Source organism: Epinephelus lanceolatus, chromosome 18 (genome assembly GCF_041903045.1).
Source record: "Epinephelus lanceolatus isolate andai-2023 chromosome 18, ASM4190304v1, whole genome shotgun sequence".
NCBI classification, from domain to species: domain Eukaryota; kingdom Metazoa; phylum Chordata; class Actinopteri; order Perciformes; family Serranidae; genus Epinephelus; species Epinephelus lanceolatus.
The window spans coordinates 31,954,718-31,979,772 of record NC_135751.1 but is presented as its reverse complement, the minus strand read 5'-3'; the positions used below and the strand labels follow the sequence as shown (position 1 = coordinate 31,979,772).

Genomic DNA, 25,055 nt, shown 5'->3' with positions numbered 1-25,055 from the left:
GATGCCTTCAGTGAGAATCTACAATGTAAACAGTCATGAAAATAAAGAAAACACATTGAATGAGAAGGTGTGTCCAAACTTTTGGCCTGTACTGTACATATACATATATATAATTTATAAATATATACATTACAAGTGGTTGATCAGGTGAACAACAATATTTGAACGTTTTAGGGGGTGGACAGTATAAGAAAATATAAACCTAAAAGAATTTGAAACGCCAGGACTATAATTTAAAATGAAAAAGACCAAGACATGACTTCATATAAGTTAATAAGAGGATAATTGTTTCCATAATTTTTTAAAAACTAAACAATAATGAACCTGTTGTTGTTGGTCAGGGGGGAGACAGCGCGTGGGGCCTTTCATAATAAAACGTCTCATTCTTAAACTTCCACCTTTGAAAAAAAAAACAAAACTGTTACATGGACTTCCTGTTTGTCTGGCAGAGGCGGGGCTACATTTGGTGCTCCAGAGTAACGGACCCGTCTGTAGTTTTCATTTTTCATGGATTAACAATGCAGGAAACAGCACTTTGCTCTGTCAGCTGACATTATGGATAAAACACAGAGAGTTGGAGAGCTGCTGTGACGCATCTTAAATTCCCCGGACAGGATTCAACACTGCTGTAAGTCATGTCCGTCGAGTGTTATCGCTGTTGTGGCCGTTTGTCACCAAATAGTACACAGTGTGCACTTATTGTTTTTACACTGATGCTAACCCTTTCAGTGCTGGGTATATACAAACTCTTATGTTTTCTTCTTATACGCTTTAACCCTTAAATATGGTGTTAAACTCATTTCATAAAGTCCCTGTACTCGGCTGCTATGATGTAAACTTTTTACAACCGACACTCACTACAATGTAACCCATGCAAATTGCTCGTCGTGCATTTTTAATGAATACTTCCGCTGTGCCTTGATAGTATCTGTGTGTTTATCTAACAGAGGCTCCCTGTGAAAGAGTTGCAGCCATGGTGCAGGAGTACCAGTCCCCAGTTCGGGTCTACAAGCATCCATTTGAGCTGATAATGGCGGTGAGTGGTGCCTTGATACAAGCTAATGAGAGTCTGCCACCTCTTGCGTAACTAAACTGGAGATTAAGGTGCAGCTATTACCATTGTAGCCACTGTGGCTGCTGTGACCCTTGAACTCTGTAGTCACACTCTTCTACTTTTACTCTTTGTAGAAAAGTTTATTTTTTTATTCTTTCTTTATTAGGATCTCTAGAAGCATCAGCATGAACACTAGCTATTCTTCCTGGGGTCCTCACATATATAGAATCATAACACAACAAATAAAACAGTTAATCTCATTGAATTAACATTCAAGTAGGGAGAGAAACAAATTTAGCATCCATTTAACAACCATTAAGACAAACACAAAATTATAAAACGATCACAATTCGTCAAGAAGTCATGGCACATAAGATTTTTCTTTTTCTCACATATAAATAGTAATTTTTAAATATCCAGTGTGTAAGATTTAGGGGGATTTAATTGCATCTAGCAGTGAGGACTGCAGATTGCAGCCCACTGAAACTTCTGTTTATTGTTCAGGAGTTTTTCCTGGGAGCTGAATTATCTCTCTCTCTCTCTCTCTCTCTCTCTCTCTCTCTCTCTCTTCCTCTCAAAAACAAACAGATGCGGTGAGTTGAAGCAGTAAAACCCCTGAATAAAGCAGTTTCATATTGCAAATCAGTGTTTCTCCTATGTCTTTTAGCTTGTTACAGTAAGACTACCCCAGCATCTGCTAATGCGTGCTCACCTTTTTTCTCTGATAACTTAGCATGCGGATGTTCAGGAGGTTTTTTTACCGTAAGCCGAATTATCTGCAGAGGTCTCTTCCTCTCTCTTTGCTTTCTGTGTCTTTGACATAAAATTATATGGAAATGAATAACTGTTTTTTTTTTTTTAACAGTCAAATTTTCATTTGTCATTGTAGGCCCAGAGTGAGCACTGCATTCTACAACTGTAAAAATGTGAGGCCAATACATTGAATTAAAAGATGTTTTAATGTTTCATCAACCATTATGAGCGTCATCGTCTACGACCTGGAGCCTTGTCCTCTAACTTTTACCGAACTTAAGTAGTGGTGGTTAGCCTGGAGTCTCTCTAGCAAGCCAAGCTATGGATTCCAAATCCAAAAAAGGAAAGTCTTTGAGGAAAATAGAGGATTTAATAATGTATGGAAAGATTATTTTGCATTCAGCACCAATGCTGCAAAGTTAAAGTGCTAAATAATTACAAATAGCCAACTGCAGAGAAGCCACTTTGTAGTAAATCATATGAATGAATGCTCATTTAGAACTATTAATAATGTTGATGGGCTAATTTAGACTTAATAGCCTGTTACCTTTATTCAAATATGTTTTGCAGTGTCAGACAGATGTTTTTTGTTTTTGGCCGATGATGGCTCTTTTCATAGTAAAGGTTGCCTACTCCTGGTCTATTCGAAACTTGGCAGTGCAGCATATCGATCTATGTGGATGGGAACTATTTTTTACTTTCAGGTGATGATACACTAAAGGCAACATACTTATTATGTTATATTCCATTTCTGCCAATATGTCCCCCTAAATTCTAAACACTGGACCTTTAAAAAACAAACATACTTGTCTGAATGACCTTAATTTATATTTTTATCCATCCTTTGCCCTCACACATTTAATTTCAATAAAATAGAGCAATTAAAATACATCTCTCATTCTCTGTGTCCGAAAGGAGATTTCTGCTTTCACTTAGGTTTGCACTTTATACACATTTACACACACACAATTCAATTATGGCTCCTGAAATGTCTGGAAATACTGTTAAAACAAATGTTTGAGCCAGTCCTTAATATCTCTTGAACAGTATGCACTGGCTTTGAATTCCACCTGACTGTGGCTCTGTATATTTTCTGCATTATACTTGTCATTGCTTTAGGTAGCATGAACCTTCTTTCTGCTGTATACAGTGTTTTTGTGTTGAGCAAACTGAGAGAATAACCTCTAACATAATATTGTAGGTGTTTGTGTCAGCGGTACCTTTCAGACTAAATTCAACAGACACTTTCAGACACCCTACAGAATGTCTGCAGCCTTGTCTGCCTGCCAGGGTCATTTGTCTCTTACCTGCAGTGAATGCTGTGGGTTTGAGTGAATAAACAGAATTCTGTATATGCTCTCTTCTACTGACGCTGTGGCAAATACAATAATATACAGGGTGCATACTGTGTAAAAGCTGCTTATTTAACTTTAGGTTACTTTCTCAGAGTCTCTGCATCTGTAGCTCTTTGAAACTCAGCTTGTGTAATGTTGTTGCTGTTATTCAGGGTTCCCACAGCTGTGAATTTCCTGGAAAAGGTATGGAATCAGAAAAACTGTTTTCCAGTTCTGGAAAGGGTTTGAAAATAACATGTTATGGAAAAGTTTTGAATATTCAGTGTTTTGGCTGTTATTCACACAAAATTTGTTTCTAATATTACTAATTTAAAATGTAGTGCCACATAGCGTGACTGTTGAAATGTCACTAGTATCATGCGATACACATAATCCAGACCGGCATTGTGTCATTGCATTATTGCAGAGGCCGCGTCCCCTCTCAGCGCACTGATCCACTTAGATGGGGAAGACTGACAGGACATGACGGCATTTAACCTCAATTTATTGGGGTATCACAAATGTTCAGTTTCAGGCAATGACCATAGCTGTAGCTACCATGGCGTCACTCCTATTTTAAAGCCCAGAGTTTGGTATTACGGCCGCCACCATCTTGGATTGTTGGAGCCAGAAGGGACTGTATTTGGGCGAGAGGCCGGTGCTGTGGAGGACTGAGGGGTGGATCTGACTGAGATGCCAAGGACACTATCAGCAGACGACCTGTCACTCAAAGTGGCCCGCCCTTAATTATGCATAACTTTAAGCTTTAATAAAATGTAAATCTGTGAGTTAAATAAAATTTTACCCCTGTATAGCTGTCATGAATGGGAAATTAGCTGCAGAAACCAGGCTGCAAACATGTTTGTCTGCTGTAATGTTTGGCATTTTAACATTGGGGTCTATGGAGATTGACTGGCTTCCAGAGACAGCCTCAAGCAGCTGTTAAAAAATCTGCAGTTTTTGGCACTCATGTGTTGGCTTCATTTTTCAGCCCCAGAGGCTGCTACTTTAGATATGTCTCGAAAAAACAAATTTGTTTAACAAGAAATAAATACATAGAAACTAAAAATTATAATCCAAACACATAAAATTGCTTTGACGTTTATCTGTAAGATCTTTGGTTTTCTATTTTCCAAAAAGGGGCGCAGCCTAGTAATGTTAGCAAGCGCTAGCGGTTTCCTTATCCACAAACACCTGGTAATGCATGTGTAATACTGAATAGCTGTCTTGCTATCTATATAGGCCTACTCATTTTAAATTATTCAAAGAAAGTCATGGAAATAGGATAAAATCTTTATGGATTTTCTGGCCCATCTACGTCCCAGCCCTCACCTATGGTCATGAGCTCTGGGTAGTGACTGAAAGAATAAGATTGCGGACACAAGTGGTCGAAATGAGTTTCCTCCGTGGTGTGTCTGGGCTCAGCCTTAGAGATAGGGTAAGGAGCTCGGACATCCGGAGGGAGCTCGGAGTAGAGCCGCTGCTCCTTCGCATCGAAAGGGGTCAGTTGAGGTGGTTCGGACATCTGATCAGGATGCCTCTTGGGCGCCTCCCGTTAGAGGTGTTCCGGTCATGTCCCACTGGTAGGAGGCCCCGGGGCAGACCCAGAACACACTGGAGGGATTACATATCTCATCTGGCCTGGGAACGCCTTGTGGTCCCCCAGGAGGAGCTGGAAAGTGTTGCTGGGGAGAGGGATGTCTGGGGTGCTTTGCTTGGCCTGCTGCCCACTCGACCTGGCCCTGGATAAGCAGATGAAAATTTATGGATGGATGGATTATGGAAAAGTTTTGAAAATTCTTTGAACCCTGATTATTTGCTTCTTGTCACTACAATATGGTGCTTATGTGGGGGTGAGGATTCAAGGGAGTTACTTTGATTGCAACCATGTAAAGGGGAAAAAAAGCTATTAGTTATATAATATACCTCAAATTCCCAGGCTGAATTCCTCAGCACATATTTTTCTAGCTATTTTAATGTAACTGTCAAAATATTTGGATTTAAGTGCAGCAGTATTCAACAGTCATACCAAGCAAATCCACTGAAATAGCAACAGAGAGCACACTTTTGATTTTGATATATTGCTCACTTCACCTACAACCTTCAACTCAATGCTTTAAATTCCTGTAAGAACAGGAACACTCTGTGTGAAGCAAAACTATGACAAAGGTAAAAAATAAGTTTGCATTTCCTTGAGTGTGTTTTCACCAACTTCCACGGTCTGCTCCTGCTGTTGTTTCCTGCTCTCTGCAGTTATATATTAAGCCAAAGACTTATGCAACATCCTCAGAGCGGGGTAAAAAACCGTGACCATCACCTGCAGTGACACTTTGCTCTGCAGACTGTAACTCAGGAGTCCCAAGTTGACACCCACACAAGCTTTATTTCCCATGAAACATCTCTCAGAGAAAATCACAGGTCTAAAATTCATCTCGCATCACTGCACTTTATTGAAAAGCATCTCAAAATAGCCCTTTTGTGAAAAGTAAATAACAGCTCCTGTGAAAAGATCCAGCCTAGAGGAGAGAATCCAGTGAATAGTCTGCCACCTCCAGCTTCCATTTATCTCTGGACTTTATCATTAGCCCACCTGGCTGATATTACTCCTGCTAACAATCAGCGTCCTGTATAGTGCTGCATGTTTAACCGGTGACATTATTGTTGTCTCTTCCATGCCACGTCTTTATGACTTACCTTGGATCATATGTATGTAATAGATATGTGTGCATGGTTGACAGACACCCATTTTCTTTTCATCAATATTCCCCAAGTAAACCAAGTATTATGTTGCTCCGCAGTCATTAGACTGTTATTGGTTTGCTCATGTGAAATATGATGGTGGATTAAAAGTTCTACTTTGCTGCTCTTTCATATTGTGTGCACTCAGTATGCTTTTAGCTCTGACGGGAATATGGAGCACAAATATTTACGTTTCTATGCAATCAATGAAACATATGATTGTTAAATAACAGTAGTCAATGCTGCTTATTTGCCAAGGCAACCTTTCCCAGTTTTAGTTCGCTGAGCGGACAATGTTATCCTGTTGATTAGATATCTCATATGCTGTGCAGTATCGGTGCAAGCAGGATGCATGTGTGTTGTTGAAAGACTAGCCTCAGCCGATTTTCAACCAGCATAACAATGTGGATAGAGTGTGTAAATGAACTATGGTGAACTTCTCTCCATTTTACCAGTGCCCAGATCTTCCCTGCTCATCTTTCAGCTCAAATTAAATTTCACTGGCTCAAGGGCTGTTGGTTGAAGGACAGTTTGTACTTCCACATTTTCGTATGGAGTGTAGAAGCGGATTGAGAAAGAGAGCCTCCCCTCTCTCTCAAATGCAGACCAAACTCTGATCAAACATTAAAACTAGGTAAATATAAACCAAGATTCTGTTACGGTATTGACTATTTCTCACCTAAAATGTTTTTAGAAACATATTTAGGTTAGTGTTTAATTTGCTACCAGCTGGCTGCCATATTGTTTCCTGTTTCAAAATGGACCGGTGTGGTGCAGTGTGGGTTTTCTACGTCTTGAGCGAAGCGAATGCCACAGCCCTTTTCCTCTGTTTTCTTCGGTCGTACGGCACAAATTTTTTAGGTATTCGAACCTCACTGTGGGAGACCCTCCATGGCGAGGTTGAATGTTCTCCCTGTGCATGGGTTTTCTCAGGGTGCTCCAGCTTCCTCCCACAGTCCAAAGACATGCAGGTTAATTGGTGACTCTAAATTGTGCGTAGGTGTGAATGTGTGTGTGAATGGTTGTCTGTTTCTATGTGTCAGCCCTGTGATAGTCTGGCGACCTGTCCAGGGTGTACCCCGCCTCTCACCCAATGTCAGCTGGGATAGGCTCCGCCCCCCCCCCCCCCCCCCCCCCCCCACCCACCCGCGACTAATAAATATGAATCACATATTGAATTAATCTGAAAAGTAACAAGTAACATTAGCTGTGGAGTAAATGTAGTCCAGTAAAAATTACAAAATTTCCCTCTGGGATGTAGTGGAGTAGAAGTATAAAGTAGCATAAAATAGAAATACTCAAGTACAAGTACCGTTAAATTGTACTAAAGTGCAGGCTTGAGTAAATCTAACTCTTCAAACTTGGGCTAAATTACCAGTTCAGGTTGTCAGTGGTTGCCACATCTAAGGGCTCAGGGTACATCAAGTGTAGCAGCAATAGTTTACTCCCCCATGGCAGTTACTCTAAACATTAAACAGGCAGCTGTCTAAACTGTGATGGTAGAGTTCTACCCTTTCCCAATCAAATTTTATCAGCAGCACTGCTGCAAGGTACATAGACTGTTTTTGCACATCCTGAAACAGCCGCTTAGCGACTCAATCAGTATTGACAGGTGAGCCCCGGTGACATTGGCTGGGACAGATGGTCATGCAGTGTGTTGCGGGCAGTAAAACACAAACTGCTGCTTGTAAAAGGTTCCACAGCAGCAGCATGTATTTATATAAACAGTTAAAACCACTAAACGCGTCCTCACCAGACACAGAAAATATGTGCTGTACATCACATGCTGTACTCTTGAGTCAGCAGCAGTATAGTTCACTCTTTTGGCAAATACAAGTGACCTTCTTGTAATGGGTTCATTCAAAACAGCTTTCCTGCCCAATCAGAGAGCAAGCTCACAGTGGGCAGGACAAAAGAAAAAAGCTCAAGTGGGAACAGAATGTACAGAGCCAGGCACACCAGTGCTGTTCACAATAAAAGCACAACAAAAAAACATCACAACAAGAGAACCTATGAATTCTCCCATAAATTTCTCTGACATATGATTTCTTTCCCTCCCTCAGGCCTATGTGAGGAGGTTCCCAAAGTCCCACCTGATCCCAGTGTTTGTAGGCAGTGAGATCATCAGCGAGAGCCAAAGCAAGGATGGATCCACAGTGGTAACTGAGAGGCGCTGTATGATCGACATCGAGGCCCCACGGCTTCTTAAAAGGGTACCTCTCCTTTACCTTTTGCAGAACATGAAAGGCGATGAAACAGTCATAATAGGTTCATTCAGTTCAGTTTTATTTCTAAAACCCAACATCACACATCACAGTTTGCCTCAGAGGGCTTTACAACATACAACATCCCTGTGTTCTTGGACTCTGACAGCGGTTAAGCTGCTGTAATCAGGTCATTCGTTTTGAAGAGCAAAAATAGGAATGCTTGAGCGGGGCAATGCTGCATTTGAAAGGATTGTGTAAACCATCTGTTTTTTGTCTCTGTCTGTAGATTGCTGGTGTAGACTACCTGTACTTCATCCAAAAGAACTCTCTAAATCGCAGAGAAAGGACGCTGCACATTGAGGTCCACAACGAGACCTTCTCCAACAGGGTCATTGTCCGTGAGTGCTGCAACTACTCGGTGAGTTTTATTTCTTTGTTGTTGTATATATGTAACATTTTTACAATACCAAGTGCAAAGAATAAGTCACAAACAAGATCCCCACTGCTGCACATGCAGGAAAAAGCTGGCTTTTCTATCCAGTGCATCAAATATTAATCTAAATGATCCTTTTTGACTGAGCCAAATGCGCCAAACACTTGTGTCAACAGGTGGAGTCTTAAAGTCAATGTGACGTGACTCACTTCAATAATACCCACCCTGTTGACACGACTCCTTTTTTTTCACAACATTACCCCTGCCAGCAATATCGTCTCTGCTGCATGTGCTTACTTCACCTTTGGTTCATTATTGTATATTATATTGCAGCTTTTTTCACTTTATTGTGACATACTGAGTTGAAGTTTCCATGTTCATCACACATTTTTCTCCTCCTCCACAGGTTCATCCAGAGAATGAGGACTGGACGTGCTTTGAACAGACAGCTAGTCTGGATATTAAGTCCTTTTTTGGCTTTGAGAGCACAGCAGAGAAGATAGCTATGAAGCAGTATGCTAGCAGCATTAAAAAGGTTTGCATCTTTAATTAAATTGACTCCAACTTGTGGAAATCTATCTGAAATTGTGGAAAGTTTTATTTGCATTTGCCAGTTGTGTTTATAACATAATAACGGTAATCTTTATTTCCAGAGCACTTTTCAAAACAGCTTTACAAAGTGCCTCACAAGGCAGCAAAGTAAAACAGGTTTTGAAAGTAAACAAATTTTTAATAAAAAGGTATATACAAACTGAGGAATTATAGACAGTTTAAAGGAAATTACAACTCAAGTAAAACCACAAAAGTATGTTGAAAGAAGGGACTAGCAAAGAGCTCACTGTCTCATCCAAACTGATTTCCTTAGGCAGACTGTTTCAAAGCCACAGGTCTCTCTGTCCGGGCCTGTGCAACAAACAAAAGACCTCTGGGTACTGGTACATTTGTTACTAAGAGGTCAGAGATATATCAGGGAGAAAGGCCACAAAGAGCTTCACAAGTAATCAGTAAAATCTGAAAATCTATTCTGAAACATACTGGGAGCCAGTGTAGAGAGGCTAAAACTGGAGTGATGTGATCAGGTCTCTTTGTTCTGGTTAAAAGCCTGCCAGCTGAGCTCTGTATCAGTCGAGCTTTGGTTCAGGCAAGAAAAGAGGCTGTTGCAGTAATCCAGGCGTGATGAGATGACGGCCTGTAAAATGGTCTCCAGGTCTTTATAAGTTAGCTCGTATTTTTGAAATATCTAGGATGATAAAAACATGATTGCACCAGCTTTGTGAGGTACTGCTCAAAACTTAAATTACTGTCAAACCAGACACCAAGATTTCTTACAACAAACTTAATATGATCCAATAGGGGACCAGCCAAAGGCAGATTTGTTTTGTCATGTGCTGGGTAGTACAGCTTTTGACATCAGTAAGGCAGTCATTAAGTAAACTCATCACTCCAGGGTCTGTGGATATGATGGGCAGGTGCATCTGCATATCATCTCCATAAAAATGAAAAGAGACACAATGTCTTATGAATAATGTGCCCAAAGGGAAGCATTTATAAAGAAAATAATATTGATCCCAAACTGACCTGAGGCAGCCATACTTGACAAAAGAAAGCAAAGAGAAATGGTTGACACAGAACCTTCGATTCGACAGATAAGATGGAAACTACTCCACTTGTGTTCTGTGATCTGTTGAGTCGGTCTGTTCCTGCTTTACATGTAATTACCTGAAGACTTGTCTCCTTCCGATATTGCAGGGTAAAGAAATTATCGAGTACTACCTCAACGAGCTGGAGAAAGAAGGAGTAACTTACATACCTCGCTGGACCCCTCCTGTTGCCTCTGGCACGACCAGGCTCCAGCTGCCGCCCCGCTCCACTGCCAGAGCCATCCCAGGGAGCAGTGCTAAGAATGGACTGGACAGTAAAGACCCGGCGTGTTCTGCGGAGCTCGTGGCTGGCTCCCCCGACGGTCAGTGTTTGCTCGTTAGTCATAATTAAATATGGAGTAGCAGCCAGCACACAACACAAAGGCACAGTGGTAAAGTTAAAAGGTGTGGGTCGGTCATACTGTTATGGTGACTTGTGTAAATTAATTCACCCAAAGGACTGAGGGTGAACTAACTTATGTCTGTGAGTAATAACAGGAAATAATTATTGATTCAAAAGCTTAAGATATTACTGTCCCCATGAATTGAAAGAACTATTGCTGAGCTTTTGATCCCACACAGCTGACCCTTGCTTTGGCACTAACTCTGAGAACAATAGTGGCAAATCTTGAAACAAAAAACAACAGCAGTAAATTATTTTATTATTTTCCCTTATGTTGAAAACACACCATGCTGTACAGCTCCTCATCTCTCAGATCTGTGCATGCAATCTGTGCTGACTTTACATTGTACATGTGTTTTGGCCTGCAGACAAATTGGATGCTGACTACATTAGGCGTTACCTTGGTGATTTAACGCCTCTGCAGGAGAGCTGTCTTATCCGTCTGCGCCAGTGGCTCCAGGAAACCCACAAGGGCAAGGTCGCGTAAACATAAACACACTTTGGCTGACTACAGAGCACTTTGTGCAATTATGTAAAACACACACTTATTCACTCATTCAATCTAGACTTCTGCTCAGCTCCTCCACACTTGTAGGTACTGTACTGTAGATTATAAGAAAATCAAGCAGTCATAGCCTTAAAGGTTAAGTCATTGCATTTATTAGTAACTTTAAAGGATCTGTATGCAACATTCAGAGCGTTAATATGGCAGCAAGCCGCACCTTGCTTTGTAAAGATACAGTGGAGTAATCCTGAGCAAAGAATGAAGTCACGCTACCTCTGTGTGTTGTAATTTGAGCTTCTCTGTGGTTTGTTGTGGTAAGCCTGTCTGGCTGCAGGTGCCTGTTAGTGCATGTGTGTATCCCACTTGCTAGCTCACCATTGCCAGCTTTGCTTTGCACTCATACAACGGTTACGGCTGATATTGGGACGGCAGTGTAGCAGAAGCATAGCGCCCACCCTCAGGTTCCCCCCTGTAAACACTGTTAGCTTCACCAGCACTGCTAGCTGCCGTTTCTGCCACCTCTATGTAGGGAACTGTGTCCAGACGACTTATACACTCCAAATTTTGCATAGAGCCCCTTTATTAGAAGCAAACCACTATTTGCTATGTAAAGATATAGTGGAGTAATGGCGTCCTGAGCCAAGAATGAAGTCGCGCTACCTCTGTGTGTTATAATCCGAGCTTCTCTTTTCTTTGTTGTGGAAGATAGTCTGTTTGCACGTGCATGGTAGTCGTTGTGGGTGTGTCCCACTGTTGAGCTTATCACCGCTGCTCTGCACTGCACTCATACAGTCATTTCTGCTGATAACGCCATCCCATTTCACCCTCTCACTCCTCCCCACATTAACACCATTAGCTCTATCAGCACTGTTGCTGCTGCTAGCACTGTTTGTGCTGCTAGCCCCGTTAGCTGCTCACCATTAGCCACCTCCATGTTGAGAGCCATGTGCATGCAATCCCAGTTCAGACTCAGAATCATACATGTGCTCTGAATGTCTCATACAGCTTCTTTGACTCAGAGCTTTGCACCCGAGTTTTGACCCCTGCTTGTTGCTGTACAGATTCCAAAGGACCAGCATGTGCTGCGCTTCCTGAGGGCACGGGATTTCAACCTGGACAAGGCCAGAGAGTTCTTGTGCCAGTCGCTCACCTGGAGGAAGCAGCATCAGGTAGACTTCCTGTTAGACACGTGGGAACGGCCACAACTGCTTCAGGACTATTACACCGGAGGCTGGCACCACCACGACAGAGGTACTGTGTGATTAATACTGGCAACCTGCCAGCTTTATCTTAACTTCATCTCATTTTCACGTTATTTGACTGCTTGCTGTTGTTGTGCTATGGTTTGTACGCAGTGAAAGTGAACACTTATCAGTTGATGTGATGATAAAGAGCCAGAGGGATGAAGTCTCCTGTATTTATAAAGTCCTTATGGGTTGAAATGACCTGTTAATTATTGACTGTAAAGTGTGAGCACCATCTGCCATGGCTCCTGTGTTTGAAAATGAGTCATTGCTTTTAACAGCTCAGCTGACCCTCCAGGTTAGAGGCACGACGTGAACAGAGGAAGTGTACTTGTGCTGCTCACATGCTAAATTAATACCTGTTGGAGTGGAAAATTTATGCTTCACATAGGTAATGGGGGTCTGAAGAGTGGTTAATGTCATTACTATGACAGGATCTGACTCATTCTGCTGATTGATTTCCCTTTCTCGAACAATCAGTGAGTTTCTGTGCATGTGTGTGGTTTAGGTGGCCGCCCTCTGTATATCTTGCGTCTTGGGCAAATGGACACAAAGGGTTTGGTGAGAGCCTTGGGAGAGGAGGTGCTACTGAGACAGGTGACATGCATATATTCAAGCCTTTACATACACACAAAGATAATATTGTAAGATGTCTTCAGTTATATTAATACCACAACTTCTATGTGACCCAGGTCCTGTCCATTAACGAAGAGGGACTGAGGCGGTGTGAAGAAAACACCAGAGTCTTCGGCAGACCCATCAGGTGCCTAAATATGACTCCATCTATCTTCTATCACTGTCTCACTGGTTAAAGAGTAACTTCAGTATTTTCCATCGTGGACCCTTTTTTCCATGTAGTTGTTCATGTTTCTGTCCAAGTGACTAATGGGAACAACAATTTTTGAAATTGTTCCAGTATAGCCAGAGAAGGCTGCAGCTGCCAGTCTGTGTAAGTCCACTAAAAGTGCTTGTTTTTACCACTGGTTGTTATTCTAAGTGTCTGAAAGCATTATGGAAAGGATCTTTTCTGTTTACCAGAAAGTGCCCTGAAAACGCTACTGCCAAACCCACCAGACTCCTTTGAAGTAAACAGTAATTTTAGTGTGTATAGAGCCAGTATAATTTGACATCTGACTGGCTGAATTAAGGGTTTATTTCAACCAAATCAGAGTTGGTGATTGTTGGAACCATGAAAGACAAACAAGACAGCGTCTGTGAGTTTTATTTTGTTCCTGTTGACCTTGAATGAAGTGTTTCAATGCAAAAATTACTGCTTATTTAAATAGAGCCTGGTGAATTTGGCAATAGCGATTTCAAGGCTTTTTCTGGTTGAACAAAAAAGATCATACTCTTAAATAAAAAGGTCTATCTCTACAGGGATCCTTTCTATGATGTTTCCAGACACTTACAATAACAATCTGAGCCTGTCAATGGCAAAAACAAACACTTATAGTGGACGTAAATTGACTGTGTGTAATTGCCCCAAGTGGTTACATTGCAGCCTGTTTCACTCACTACATACTGGACCAGTTTAAAAAATGGTTGCTCCATGTTGGAGCCATGTCTAGCAAGTCCTAGTTTCCTATTAGTTTTTGAGTCACCGTAATGCACCACCTGACCTGGCACCTAAAGAAACGTTCGTTAAAGTCAGGGGTGCTGAAGTGAGTGTGGAGCGTGGAAGACCTTTAACCGCTGCCTGTTTGGTTAGTCTTAGTTTTCTTTGTATGATGATGTCATTTAATATCCCATTGATTTAAACTTTGTTTTGTAAAGGCCTGTTTATTTGGGGAATGTTTGTTTCAATACTCCCATTAGTCACCTAGACACAGTAACATGGGAAAATAGGGTTCCAACTGAAAAATACTTAAGTTACCCTTAAACATTTAATCAGGTATACAAATGCTTGTATATTTAGTTGTTTAATGTTTATGTTAATGTGTCTGTCAGCTGCTGGACGTGCCTGGTGGACCTGGAGGGTCTTAACATGCGTCACCTGTGGAGACCAGGTGTGAAGGCTCTGCTGAGGATCATCGAGGTGGTGGAGGCCAACTACCCCGAGACTCTGGGTCGCCTGCTCATTCTGAGGGCGCCCAGAGTTTTCCCAGTGCTCTGGACCCTGGTGAGTACATTGTGTGTGCAACTGTTAATGTGGTTTTATTTCATCATCTTATTGTGGAGGAACGGATGAAGTCGTTCAGTACAGACGCAGAGATTGCATCTTGCTTTGCCGCTGATGGGAATTCTTAATAGCAGAGTGCAACATTGTGAATATGAGCAAGTGATAAACAAAGAAGAAATGGAGAGGAGGGTTAGGGTTAGGAGATAATTAAAACCATGCAATATGCTAATCCTCAGGGGGAATTCGATCATTGCTGCAGTAAAGCAATAAGCAGTGGTATATTTGGAAGTAAAGAAATAAAGATAATAATGTACAAATATGTGAAAATAAATCAAAAGTGTAATAAAAGTAATAAAAGCTGCATATATTTGAGGCATTACATAAGCAGATTGAATGTATGGGCTGTGATTGTTGCTGCCTGGAGATGCGAAAGATATCATTATGTATCCACAAATTGCGAAAGGAAATTATATTTAAAGCTTTTATGATGATAAAATCAATATCAAGTACAAATACATAATGAATACGTTGTGAACCTGCTCTCATGTTCTCTGTTGTTTCCAGGTCAGCCCTCTGATCGATGAGAATACCCGCAAGAAGTTCCTTGTGTACGCTGGTAACGACTACCAGGATCCGGGAGGACTGGTGGACTATATCGACAAAGAAATTATCCCTGACTTCTTGGGAGGGGACTGCATGGTGAGGCTTAGTTTGCAGCATGCCACACTCAACATATTGATTCATATAATAATAATAATGTGCACCAGGCCTTTTGCTCCTGATTTGACATTTCGGCTGTGATTTCTTTTGTGTGCAGCAGTTATTTAGCTACATTATGCAAGAATTAGTATTTTTGGTGGCCCTACAGTTACAGAGTGATACACCTCTGTCGTAAGTACAGGATTGCAAACTGTTTATTCTGTCCTGATGTAAGCTGAAGTGATCTGTCTCATGGTTAACGGGAAAACAATGACAGTCTGACAGCAGCGTGTGCATCCCTGCCAATTTTATTTATGAAAGACTGTGACATAGTCTGTGACCTTATCTACCGGTATGTCATCCCTGTCTCATGGACAGCTGTACACGTGCATGTGTTGACAAGCTGAAGGTTACTGAACCAGCAAATGTGACGTCAGAAGCCGAACAGCTGCAGTAATGTTACAGGATTTTCCACAAAAGAGTGTTATTTATTTGGGCATGATCGGAGACAGACACTAACCAAAGAGAATACCCATTAAACTGAATGAATGAATGAATGAACTTTATTTATATAGCACCTTTCATGCACAGAATGCAGCACAAAGAGCTTTTTAATTCAGCAGCAGAGACAAGCACCATTTTGACAGAATGTTTTAAGTATTTCTAATATTTTCAGCTCATACACATCATTTGCTAAGTGTCTGAATTTGACTTTTGGCATCCTGAATAACTGCACCACTCTGTGAGCTGGGGATGACACTGATGAGGTTACAGCCTGCATCGTACACAGATTGTCAGATTGTCTTTGTTTTTACCGCTAGCTGTGAGAGAGATCACTGCAGCTTATGTCACAGCAGTGTTAACTGTTTGCAACCTTGCATTAGTTTGTTTACTTTTGTCTGACCTCTTGCTCAGCCACTTCTCTTATTTGCTTCCTCTAGCAAGACTTCGACTTTGTCTCCTTGTACTGAGAATGCTGAGCTAGCTTCTATCCTAAATCTTAATTTCAAACCATCAACATACATATCAGCAAAAGAGCACATTACAATCAGGCACATACAGATAAAGCAGTGAGAAAACGAAACAAAAAGCAGCGCTTAAAGGCGAGCTAGCTTCCTCTTATAGTGCGACATAGTCCCGTAAAGTGCTACGATCTGATCCTACCTGCTCATCAAAGCGATGTAGTGCAAGAACAGGCATTTAGAGCATGGGGAGGAAATGAAAGAGGCGACATTCTCCCTGTTACAAGTCAGTGTATCATCTAAAACAGTGGTTCCTAACATGTCCAGCCACGGGGTCAAGATTTCTCCTTAGTCCTGAGTTTAAGGTCCACACAGTACTTGAGTTTGGCCATGTTGCCAAGCTAGTTTACTGTCTCTGTCACTCTCAGGAACTTTGTGCCAGAAAATCACTATACGTAAAAGTGTGTTTTTTACAACCTTGACATGTTTGCGAGTCATTTGCAGTCCATTGAAAATGGACCATGACCCACCAGTTGGGAACCACTGATCTAAATTATTCTGAAGCTGTTATTTTAAGGTATGAAAAAGTTGCATCATGTTGCTTTAATAAGGATTCCCACACATTTTCATAGACAAAATTCCAAAACTTTTCCATGACTTTTCAAGACCCTAAAATTAAATTTCCATCATTGTTCATAATATTTAACACAAACATTGCTCCATCTAAAAAAAGCAGTACATTTTTTAAAAGTAGAAGTGCGGTGTAGGTATGAAAGTGTGGGATTCAGGACTTTACATGTTAAATCACACTGTCATAACATTATTTTCCGCTTATTCAAACATATCAGATTCAAACTCTATTCAAATGAAACTACAGATAGCTGGCGTGCATGGATAGAGATACGCTATATGGGGAGAAAATGAAAAAAATGTTCATAATGGTAAACTAAATGTATCAACATGGAGCCACATTATCTCATCAGCTACAGAAATTAAATTTGCTGTTTCATTACATAACATGGAAGGTTATCCACAGAAGTTTACTGTATCAAAATTTCATGATTTTTCCAAAATATTTTAAGGATTTAATGAATTTCCCAGGCCAGGAAAACAAGATTGTCAAATTCCATGAGTTTCCAGGTTTCCATGATCGTGGGAACCTTCTTTAATGTGAGTTATATTTTGTTGGCATTGTTTGAATTTGGTGTCTTTTTTTATTTCTTTTGTCCACTCCAGTGTGACATCCCAGAGGGAGGTGTGGTCCCCAAATCTCTGTACAGGACGGCAGAAGAGCTGGAGAGCGAGGAACACCGACTGCTGACTGACTCCATCTATAAGAGTGCCAGTATTTTCAAGGGAGCACCATATGAGGTACAGTATCCGCTTTTAACCTGGCACTCTAGGTCCACGTGTGTCAAAGAGAAGAGCGAGGCTACCTTTATTGTGCATAACGGTGAGAGGAAGGGTGTACAGGTTATATTCTGTGGATTAGGGTGCCTCCTGCTGGCAGAAGTCTATATTGCAGGCTCAGAAAAAGAGCGCTACAGTGTGTGATTAATGGCCTGCTGTCTGCCTTTCTGTGTTTCCGATCTTCTAACATCCTCCTGCAGATGCTCATCGAGATCACAGAAGCGTCCTCCGTCATCACCTGGGACTTTGACGTGTCTAAAGGAGATGTCATCTTCAAAATCTACCATTCCAAGAGGGCCCCACAGCCCCAGAAGAAAGAAACTCTTGGAGCCCATGCAATCACGTCTCTAGGGGCTGTTAACACCCAGCTGATTGACAGGAGCTGGGTGCTGGGGAAGGACTACAGCATGGTGGAGAAAGCTCTCACCTGCAGGGAGGGAGAGAGCGTACAGGTCAGAGAGATTCTTCTCCGTCCATCTACAGTTTTAACTTGCCTTTATCCCTTTGTGCTATCTGTTGCATCAAAGCAAATTAAATTCTCCATCCCAGTCTCAAATTGATCCGGCAGCTTTCCTCTGCTCAAACAGGGCTCCCACGTTACACGCTGGCCTGGCTTCTACATCCTCCAGTGGCGCTTCCACAGCTCCCCAGCCTGCTCCGCCTCCAGCCTGCCGCGTGTGGACGATGTGCTGGCCTCGCTGCAGGTCTCCTCCCACAAGTGTAAGATCATGTACTACACAGAGGTGCTGGCGTCCCACGACTTCAGGTCAGTTTATTTATGTCACTGTGCTTTTTTTTCCTGTTTTCTTTCTATCATACTGAAGCTGTCTTTCACTCAGGCTGCATCAAAAATCAATGTTGTTATTTCTGGAAATGACACTTGTTATAAACTCATATGTCACCTGTTTGTTTATACAGTAATTAAGTGTGTGGAATCATGTCTCAACGCTTCTTTTGTTATTTCCAGGGGATCCATGACCAGTCTGGAGTCGAGTCATAGCGGTTTCTCCCAGCTCAGCGCTGCCACAACTTCATCTAGCCAATCAAACGCCAGCTCGTCCGTCTCAAGGTAGCATCTGCCCAGCAGGTGTCAAAGACAGCAGTGCCCTTAAATCTATTGACACCGTACTCCGACTGTGCCTTATGCCTCCACACACAGACAGCCTCACACTCTTAAATGAGAATTTGATCGGACAGTTAAAGGTGAGGAGAGTGCCATTGAAATGTTTTAATAAATAAATGTTTTCATCATCATTATTATTATTATAGTAGGGTCAGTAAAGGTTCATGGATCTCTGTTTCTAGGGAATAATGTATTTAAAGTATCAGTTCCCTGAGTTGTTTGTTTGTTATTTTTGTTTGAATAATAGTAGTGTATATTATCACAAATTCAATGCACAGTGTGAATGTCCCATATCTGATTTGTAGTCACAGTATATGTGTGTCCATAACATCTGCTGTGCATCTGCTGGATCAGGAAATGCATAATGAGATGCCTGACAGACTGCACTGACATCTTGTGGACAATGAGAGCAGCTTCAGGGACAGAAGCCGTGTGCATTGAGATCAGCCACAACATTAAAGCCACTGACAGGTGAAGTGAATAACATTGATCATGTCATTAAAATGCAGTGTTCTGCTGGGGAAACCTCGGGTCCTGGCGTTTATGTGGGTGCCACTTGACATGCATCACCCACCCACGTACACCCAGCACTCCCTGATGGCAGTGGCCCCCGCAGCAGAGCAATGCACCATGCCACACCTTAAGAATTCATAGGAAACGACCCAAGGAATGTGACAAAGAGCTCAAGGTGTCGACCTGGCCTTCAAATTCCCCAGATCCCAGTCTGATCAAGCATCCGTAGGACATGCTGGTACCTCACCTTTGCACAGGACTCAAGGGATTCAGCGCACCAAAGAACGCCCCAGAGGTTCTTTGTCCATGCCTTGACAGAGCCAAGTTCGATAAAAGAAGGCCCAACTTCGAATCGGACTTGGTTCTTTGGCACCGGATGCTCGATCAACTTGGGATCAGGGGAATTTAGAGGCCAGGTCGATAGCTTGAGCTCTCTGTCACAATCTTTGGGTCGCTCCTGAGCAGTTTTTGCGGTGTAGCATGGTGTATTGTCCTGCTGGGGGAGCCACCGCCATCGTGAAGTGTCGTTGCCATGAGGGGTGTACTTTGTCTGCGATGGTGTGCCAGGTCCCAAGGTTTCCTGGTACAGACATGGCCAAAGTCAGGCATGGGGGCGAATCGTGGCCCAGTACACAAGTAAGATCACTCTACATTTCCTCCGTTTACCTCACAACGGCAGAACTATCATACAGTTTGCAGACATGCACCAAGTAGGAACTACGCAGGTGGAACTAATGTGTTTTCTTTACATAAACAGACGGTTAACAAGCAAACAAACTGTTACTTAAAAGCAAGACATTTACTGCGAGGTAGCAGACATGAAAGTTAATTACTTTTTCACTAGAAGATGAAACAGTTCCCCACGTCTCATTTGTATGGGATTTTTTTTAATAACCCACACGATGGGAGACGCAGCTGGCCCCCAGGTATTTTCACATTATCTAATCTGGCCCCTACTCAAAAAAGTTTGGACACCTCTGCGGTAGAATATTGCACTGTAACAAGATGATCAATGTTATTCACTTCACCTATCAGTGGTTTTAATGCTGTGGCTGATGTGTGTATCTGTAAAATGCACACAGCTTCTGTCTCTGAAGTTGCTTTCATCGTCCACAAGATGTCAGTGCATTCTGTGATTTAACCGCTCTCAGATCTGCAGTGCACTCGGCGCATAGGTTTCCACTCTCACACTTTGTCTGGTCTTCTAAGAAATCGAAACAAGAATTGTTTAAATAAAGATTTTATCACAAGCATTAACGTTGATGTTACTCCGAAGTGTGTGTGTGTCTTTATATTGAATTTTAGGAAACAATGACTGCAGTAACAGAGCTGCAGTGGGGTAGTAATTCTGTGTAATCGTAAAGATGGCTTATGAATCATTTTTACAGCAATAGGTGAGATGTTAAAAGCGAGCAGATAATGTGAAATCTCTTTTAAAATATGCAGTGCATCATCTAGATTGCGTGTAATGTTGTTTTTGGGCTTGTTAGGTGTAGCTGCTGAGTTTTCTGAGGCTGCTCATTTGAATGCAATATTGTGCAGCCCCTTGTGATCTGGCACGGGGCCAAGCAGACAACTGATTTACATAAAACTTTAATTTCCATAAACTTATCAGATGCTTCCAGCTAAAGCTTAATTGAATTTCCCGGTATTTTTATTTCTTTTTTTTCTTCCTTCGTTTGTAAGCTTGTGTCATGTTGTTGTTTATCCCAACACAATTCTTGTCACAAGTCATGTGGATTGAGTTTTCTGAGGGGCTGATTGAGCAGAAGCCTGACTTCCTGCTGGCATGTCAGGGTTGTTAGAAATTGGAAGTGTACTGACTTTGCCAGAAGCTTATTTACTGAATTACTCAGCTTGCTCTAATGACCTCCCAAGACACACATTGTCCACATAAATAGCAGCACCTCTTTCTCCTGATACACCTGATTTGCTATTAAAACCTCCTCTTCCTGAGCATTTATGTGATTTAAGACTGAATTATTTTACTGGCGTTCACAGGGGTGAAAAACAGCGTCTATTATACAGGTAACACCAGAGTTTGGTGAGTCAATCGAATTCTCCTAAATAATGTATCACATTTTATTGGATGCAACCTTGTGAGGGAGAGGTGGTAGCTAGCTGACCTACAGTCACCGAGTGTTGAGGTGATTTATGGGTACATTATGATTTATGAATAACATCTAACGGAAAATAATTTATCAGAGATCTAATGGTCAGAGGTTGAAGTTCAGAAACTGTAACAGAATCGATATAAAAACACAAAACAGTCAACAAATTGGGGCTTTGCAGGAAGTTTGTAGTTTTAAAAGTCTGCAAATTTTAGGACAATCTATTCAATTGTCGAGACATTTCACTCAAAGCCGTAAATGTCCCTGTCATGGTGGCACTAGAGGCAAAGTTAGAAGAAGTTGCATGGATGTCCAGTGAGAATGTTTTACACTCTTTTCCTAAAACCAGATGGGAAAATGTTTGGACAAACTCAAAAGTTTGCCTCCACGGTGGACACGTACTGGCACAATTAACCATCTGACAAAAGTCATAGCTACCAATACCCAAAGATACCAGCAACTTTATATGGCTGTGCATCAATCATGGAATAGGAGGTCATCTTTGTAGTTTTTGTGGATGTATTTTGCCTCCTTTCTTTGACAAATAAAGTGGATCAAGGACCTGGTTGTTCAGAAGAAATTGGATTTTTGCTGTCGAATTGGATCAAATCTTGAAAATTGGCTGTTTGAAGAAAAAAAAAGATTCTGAAATTGGATTATATCATGTAATTTGGTCTTGTTTTTGATCTGGATTAAACCTTTAGTATGTGTTATTCAAAACTTTTTAGAAGGATTGGGATACCTTTAATCCCAAAAATCAGGATTACCCTGATCCCGACGGAAGGCTGGATTCAGGGAGGATTTTGGGAACATTCATTCATTCATTTTCCATAACCGCTTATCCTGTTGGGGGTTGAAGGGGGGCTGAAGCCTATCCCAGCTGACATTGGGTGAGAGGCAGTGTACACCCTGGACAGGTCACCAGACTATCACAAGGCTGACACATAGAGACAGACACGTTCACACCTACGGACAATTTAGAGTCACCAGTTAACCTGCATGTCTTTGGACTGTGGGAGGAAGCTGGAGTACCTGGAGAAAACCGACACTGACACTGGGAGAACATGCAAACTCCAGGAACCCTCTTGCTGTGAGGCAACATTGATAAAGGAGACATTAGGCTTCCTATGACAGAAAAGAATCTAGTCCATCTTACTTCTGTGCTGGTTTTTAAAGCAACACTTGATTGGATCACCCGGATCCAGATGCAGACTTTCACAGATTACAAAATCCAGATAACGAGTGCTCTTAATGGTCTGGACCTCCAAGTCAAAGGCCAGGGTTCTTTGCCGGAAAACGATGGATTGCCCCCTCCAGGTTGGAAGAGAGTTACTTTCCCAAACAAAGGAGTTCAAGTATCTTGGGATCTTGCTCATTAGTGAGGATAAAATGGAGCGTGAGATGGATAGGCAGTTTGGTGTGGCGTCTGCAGTGATGAGGGCGCTGTGCCGGACTGTTGTATGAAGGGGGAGCTGAGCCAGTTGGCAAAGATCGACCTATGATTGAGAGCTCTGGGTAGTGACTGAAAGAATGAGATCATGGATACAAGCGACCAAAATGAGTTTCCACCGGAGGGTAGCTGGACTCAGCCTTAGAGATAGGGTAAGGAGCTCAGAGTAGAGCTGGTGCCCCTTTACGTTGAAAGGAGTCAGTTGAGGTGGTTCAGGCATCTGATCAGGATGCCTCCTGGGCGCCTTCTGTTAGATTGGTCCCAGGCATGTCCAACTGGTAGGAGGCCTTAGGTTGACCTTGATCATGCTGGAGGGATTATATATCTCATCTGGCTTGGTAACGCCTTGGGGTCCCTCAGAAAGACCTTGAAAGTATTGCTGGGGAGAGGGACATCTGGAGTAATCTGCAGAACTCACCCTGCTGCCCCGTGACCCAGCCCTAGATAAGAGGATGAAAATGGATGGATTGATGGATGGATTTAACAGGATAACAGATGCCAAGGAAATTATAATTCAGTCTGCATATTCAACAAATAAAATGTTTTGTTCAATTTTGTTCCTGAAATCCACCCTGAATCCTCCTTTCTACTGGGATCAGGACAACCTTGACATTTTGACTCACAGCTATCCCAATTTTACCAACAATTTTTGAACAACATATACCAAAGGTTTGATCCAGATCATATCCAAGACCAGAAGGTGATCTAATCTGATTTAAGAATTCTTGTCTTTCTTATGAACCTGAGATTTGGTCCATTCTGATTACCTCTGAACAACCTGGGATTTGGTCCGCAGTTTAATGAGTTATGCTTGAATTTCAGGATTCCATTTTGTAGTTAATCGTGAATAATACTGCTGTCCAGGAGAGTTATTCATACAGAAATCTCCCAGCAGAGAAGCAACATTCTGACATCTCATCACTGTTATCCTTTGGCTGCCCTGAGTACAGATATTATAACAACAAGATTATGTGGAATTTGTCTCCGAAAGATGGGCCTGAAGAAGCTGCTCTCTTTCTCTAACCTGCCTCATAAGCTGCTGGCTGATCGCTGATATGCGAGTCTGGAGAAGCAGCCAATTTAAGATTCTGAATAATACTGCAACCAGGAACACTAGATCTCTTAATTCGTCAGTGAGCAATGCAGGCGATAGGAGGAGGGCTGCATCAATAATGTGCTGCTGAAATAGACCTCCTGTTACAGATATAAACACCCCCAGCCTTCATTGGGAATATGTACATGGTAATGAATCATCTTCTCTCAGAAACACCAGAGGCAGGCAGGGGGATACTCAGCATGGGGCTGATTTTGGGTGTTGTATTTTTGTGTATTTACATCTCATAAATGGCAAAAGGTAGACAGGTTGTACTTGCAGAATAATGACTTGTGCACCATTTCCCCATGGTAACATAGCCTCTCACAGATGCCAAGGTTGAATAATAATCCTGAGACACATTGGGCTTTCAAGTAACTCCAGTGTAAACTCATCTGTGGCTGTATTTGACACAAACTTAGGTCTCTAGTTTGTGGTTATTAAGTTTTATGTGATTATCCTAGAGGTCATAATAGGCAGAGGTGTGGACTGAGGTCACATGACTCAAACTCAAGTCACAAATTCGATGATTTTAGACTCGACTTGACAAAAGAGCGTTAGTTGGAAAAATTTTTTTGTTTGCATACAAAAACGGTGGTCAACAAATTTCTGTATGCAAAATGTGTGAGTCTAAATTTCAGATGGAGACGCAACAATTTCCAACTTTGTTTTATATCTGTAGTTGCTTGAAGAACGTTAAGCTGAGGTTACCTGGTTACCTGTCTCACCACATAAAGCTTGTTGCAGGAAATCTGGGTGTCATGTTCCATAGTAATTTATGTTTTGAACAATATATCAATAAGCTTGTCCAATCATGTTTTTATCACCTCAGAAACATTGCTAAAATAAGATCTATTTTAACTTTGAAAGATACAGAAACCCTTGTACATGCTTGTCTCTCTACACATCTTGATTATTGCAACAGCCTTTATTCCTGTCTCAATCAAAAAGCCTTGCAACGACTACAGATTGCTCTGAAATCAGCCGCAAGGCTTGTAACCAAAACCATGAAGAAGCACGACCACATTTTTTACATTGGCTCCCTGTTTGTTTTAGGATTGACTTTAAAATCTTATTGATTAGTTTTAAGGCTCTCCATGGCTCCAGATTACATTTCACACCTTTTGCAACCAGGGCCCCAAAGCGCTGGAGTGACCTGCCCGAGGATATAAGGCTGTCTGAGACATTGGCTTTATTTAAGTCTCCTAAAAACGTATTTCTATTGGAAAGCATATCCTGATTTTATCTGAGCTGTCAGTCTAT

General features: G+C 41.8%; 1 protein-coding gene across 1 annotated transcript; it reads left to right on the top strand.

Annotated features, from left to right (window-relative positions):
• Positions 1–443: 443 nt before the first annotated feature.
• On the top strand, positions 444–20,403 carry sec14l1 (SEC14-like lipid binding 1). The gene is made up of 16 exons (XM_033645516.2): positions 444–628; positions 948–1,036; positions 7,944–8,093; positions 8,374–8,505; positions 8,927–9,055; positions 10,270–10,483; positions 10,932–11,041; positions 12,130–12,319; positions 12,821–12,909; positions 13,005–13,075; positions 14,260–14,431; positions 14,996–15,130; positions 17,329–17,463; positions 17,703–17,954; positions 18,090–18,268; positions 18,470–20,403. Exons 2-16 carry the CDS (start codon positions 974–976, stop codon positions 18,573–18,575), a joined length of 2,127 nt encoding a protein of 708 aa, XP_033501407.2. The 5' UTR covers positions 444–628; positions 948–973; the 3' UTR covers positions 18,576–20,403.
• Positions 20,404–25,055: the final 4,652 nt, after the last annotated feature.